We start from the raw sequence: 4485 nt of genomic DNA, 5'->3' as shown, positions 1-4485 counted from the left end.
ATAAAGGGCATCCAGCTGTAGAAACTCTGCCAAATTTAGATTGGAGCCTGGTGTTGCCATCCGGTTTCACCAGTCCTCAGTCAAATCGTCCAACCCATGCTAGCATGGAAAGCGGACGTTAAACGATGATGATGATGATATATTGTATATCTGAATATTCAATATATCTATAGGTGCAGGCCTGGCTGTGTGGTAAGCAGCTTGCTCCCCAACCATATATTTATATATATATATAATGGCATAAGTACACACACACACACATATATATATATAAAGTGACATATGTGCTTATACATGTCAGACTAAGTTACTCAATCTTTGCTTTCTTTTGCCAGCAAGATGCTTACTGTTGCAAGCTGCAGAAAACCCGAAAATCTTTGTCAGATTTATTCATGAGACAAGTTTTTCCACTTTGGTGAACTAAATAATCTCAATAAAACAATATTCCAGTAAATATTTCTAGCCTTTCGACTTACAGGCATGTAAGGATGGATGTATGGCTTAGAAGTTTGCTTAATTCCACTACATTGCACCTTGGACAAACAGTTTCTACCATAACCTCAGATTGACCCAAACCTCGAGAGTGGAGTTTGGCTGATGGAAACTATGTAGAAGCTTGTCAAAAGGACTGCACTTGTTCTAAGATGGTAGAATTAAAGTGTTACCCTGTTTGCAGTCCCCATCTGGCCTCTTAATAAAGTCTATTCTTGTTTCAAGCCTTCAGTTGAGGTTGTGCTTTCTTCCACATGTATGTGTCACACACACACACACAATTACAGAGTCTTGGAGGTCTGGCAAGAAAGTTATGAGCACTCCTTTTCCTCCTCTGACCAAACTACAAAAAAGTTTATATTACCACTCTGGTTTGGGAGAAACAGGTAGCTAAATACATAATTTAAACAAACAAAAAAAAAACGATTATTTGGTTTTGGATTAAGTCCTGAATATCTGGTGTCTTTGACATTCCTAGACTGTGCATTTTGCATGTGAAAAGAAATAAGATTCTAATATATTTAACTTATTATCAGGACTGATATTCTAAAACTGCAAAATGCCACTCAACATGAAAAAAACTTTAATAAACGATCACTCTCCAACATCACAACCAGATGTTCAATTAAAATTGAAAACTGATTTTTAATTTATAATTTCAGTTAGTTTCTCCTTTTTATTACTCTTTCTTTTAAAATTTTAATTAACTGATTCAAACAAAAAAAAAGTAACTTGAAAACATTCAAGATAAAACAAACAAAAAAAAATTTTGTTTTTTTAATGCCTCTTGCCAACAATTGAAGAATTTTTCCACAGATCATAGAAGTAAAAGTTGCCAATCATGCTAATCACATCTTTTAAACGTTTGTCTACGAATAACATAAAATAACTGATGGAACCAATAACTGTTAATTTCTCTAACAAGAGCTATCATAATTATGGTAATAATCTGAAATAACATCTGTAAATAAGATGCACAAGTGAAAATGCAGTAAGCACATTTAAATGAAACAGCTAAAAGAAATGAAGAAAATTAAATAGTGGAGGGGTTGTTTGTAAATCCATTTTTTTTTTTTAAATATATCAAGGTAAGTTTTGCAAGAAAAAAAAAATTATATTGAAAATATACCTTATAATGTGTAAATTTTATTTTGGAAAGATAATTGTTTTGTTTTTGTTGCTTTTTTTTTAAATTTATAACAAAAAAAGTTGCTAACTTTTCCGTTATGCTACGTCTACATTCAACTTTTTATATTTCTCTTTGCATAAATAAGTCCAGAGATCAGTTTTCCGTATATTACATATTTACAGATTAATAATAGTCAAGGGATCTGTGATAAAGACTAGTTTGTTTACACAAAAGGAAACTTTTAAAAATTTAGATTGATAATCTCCCTTTTTTTTTTTTCTTTTTTTTTTTGTCAAATGTAGAATCATGAAAGTTATTAGTTGGATCCTTTGCTGGTGGACATAAAACATTCAAAATTGTAAAAGGCAGATCATGTTAGAGTGTGAAGCAGTCAGATGTTGTTTAAAAAATATCCTTGTTGTGAAAACTGAGAGATTTCCTCAACCTCAAACTCCAGAACAAACTTCCAGCTCACCTTTTAAGTTTCATTTCTTCCTGAGATATGCATAAAATGGTAACAATGAAATTCTTAAACAAAAATCTGACAGGTCTGAAGAAGTGTTCAGAACACGATGCTGTTGCTGCTACCTGTTGCTGTTATATATCTGGTACGGCTTTCTTTTATAACAGTATTAGTCTAGCTGTCTGATTTCGTATATCAAACTGTGGCACATTGGACATTTGTCTTGGATATAAAGCCATTTACGCAGACATACTCCATGGAAGTAATGGTTGCATGGTGTTATCTTTGCCGAATTCAGATGTTCAAAACAAATAGCACACAGATCGTTAAGTTCCTGTAACTGTCCTTCAGATGCATCAGGAAGAGAATTGATTTTGCTCACAGCTGTCCGACGGTGCATAAACATTTTCCAACCTTTTTTCGCTTGCAGCCATATATTGAAGTAAGCATGTATACACATCATGATAGCCCGGATGGTTCCACCAGATTCAAACAACATAATCCATGTGCCGTTGCAAAATAAGAAGATTCCAAACAAAAACTCAACAGTATTGCCAGCAGATTGAATATAATAGACATAGTCATCTAATCCCTCCCAGAAGCTATTTCTGTAAGCATCTATCATAAACAAAATGTACACAGTTACTGTAACGAGGACTTTGACAATGATCTCAATACTAAATGCCGACACGGCCAAAAGCCAAGTACTTGTAGAATGGTGACTCCAAAGATATTTCAAGAGAAGACAGGGGAAAAGGATGAGAATAAAACACATCAATAATGGTCGTATGTGTCGATTGGGCACGGAATTTCGTGATGCACTTACTGACATTAGAATAGGGTGTACCATACTGTGGACAAAATGGAAAATAGCAGTCGATAATAAACAAAAATTACGGAACAGTCTTACTAAACGTGCATCAACCTCAAGACTAGTTAGACCTGTTTGTAATGCTAAAACTAAGAACAGCATGGCAGATAATAAACCAACATTACGGTCAGCATTTCGATCTTCCTCAACATCACAACCAACAAAATATGCAACAAAGATGCCTATATAATGTGAGATGAGGGACACAATGCATGTGAGCCCAAAAAGAGCAATAAATGTATCACAGCCACGGACAAGTAGACTTTTACTAATCACAGTATAAAGTTCCAAAGTGTTTTCAGGTATCTTCCCCGAAATTAATTTTGAAAAAACTTCATCTGGACTTGCATTGTCTGGTAAAGCTATCATGTTGACATAAAATAGTAAATGGTACATAAAACGGCTGAACCAGAACAAACGAAATACTTGTGGAAAGTGAAGACGAATCCAGTGGGATTCAAGGAAAATTTGAATTCCAAAATTTCCCAAATCTTCACGAACAGATTGGTAGCAGTCTTGAATAAATGTAAAAATGTTTTGTCTTTCTAAAATTATTTCAAAAAGAAGCAAAGAAAATGTGTAAAAAGTGTGTAGATATATTAAAATTTGAGGTGTGTAAATGTCTGTAACTAATTTGCTAAATACTACCAAAAGAAAAGTAATGTAAATACTAAATTCAAGGTAATTTCCTTCAAAGTATGCCCACAACCGGCCCTTTCTTCGAAAATGAATAAAAAGCCTTTGTAAAGTGAAATTAACTACTACAAAGAATAGAAAGCGCTTTAAACTTTTGAAGGCTAATTCTTCTTTTAAAAACAAAACACTATAAGTTAGTGGCATCTGTGTATATGAGGAATTTATATGCTGGCACAAAATAATTATTCCTCCAGAGAAGATGTAAGAATATACTAACTGGATGTAGTTGAGTTCAAGGCAGAAAACAAACAAAGAAGACAGGAAACCTGAAATTAAGAAGGAAAAAAAAATGTTTTAAAAACCAAAGCAATTAAATGTCTATGAGAAGCATTAATTTCATTAATTAAAATATGAAAAAGAAAAACAAAATAATCAGTCCATAATAGCAATACTGAACTGTCACATTCAAAACTTGAAATAAATAACATCAGTTGAACATAAGACAAACAGAAAATGGTAAATAGTCAATAAAAACATAATTTTTAAATCACGGTTAGAGCAGTAAAACCTATAATGTTTACTCTTTTACTTGTTTCAGTCATTTGACTGCGGCCATGCTGGAGCACCGCCTTTAGTCGAGCAAATCGACCCCAGGACTTATTCTTTGGAAGCCTAGTACTTATTCTATCGGTTTCTTTTGCCGAACTGCTAAGTGACAGGGACATAAACACACCAGCATCGGTTGTCAAGCAATGCTAGGGGGTCAAACACAGACACACAAACACACACACACACACACACACATATATATATATACGATGGACTTCTTTCAGTTTCCGTCACAAGGCTTTAGTCGGCCTGAGGCTATAGTAGAAGACACTTGCCCAAGGTGCC

At 33.9% G+C, this 4485-nt stretch overlaps 1 protein-coding gene across 1 annotated transcript in view; it reads right to left on the bottom strand.

The window, feature by feature from the left end:
- Positions 1–1233: 1233 nt before the first annotated feature.
- LOC106876001 (E3 ubiquitin-protein ligase RNF139) overlaps positions 1234–4485 on the bottom strand; it is a 15871-nt gene continuing 12619 nt past the window's right edge. The window contains exon 2 of the mRNA XM_014924351.2: positions 1234–3917. Within this exon, the coding sequence (XP_014779837.1) occupies positions 2254–3917 (1664 nt within the window). The 3' untranslated portion in view covers positions 1234–2253. The remainder of the gene's footprint in view (positions 3918–4485) is intronic.

This window comes from Octopus bimaculoides, chromosome 2 (genome assembly GCF_001194135.2).
Source record: "Octopus bimaculoides isolate UCB-OBI-ISO-001 chromosome 2, ASM119413v2, whole genome shotgun sequence".
Classification (NCBI taxonomy): domain Eukaryota; kingdom Metazoa; phylum Mollusca; class Cephalopoda; order Octopoda; family Octopodidae; genus Octopus; species Octopus bimaculoides.
The sequence above is the reverse complement of the archived record's forward strand: the minus strand, read 5'-3'. Positions and strand labels throughout refer to the sequence as shown.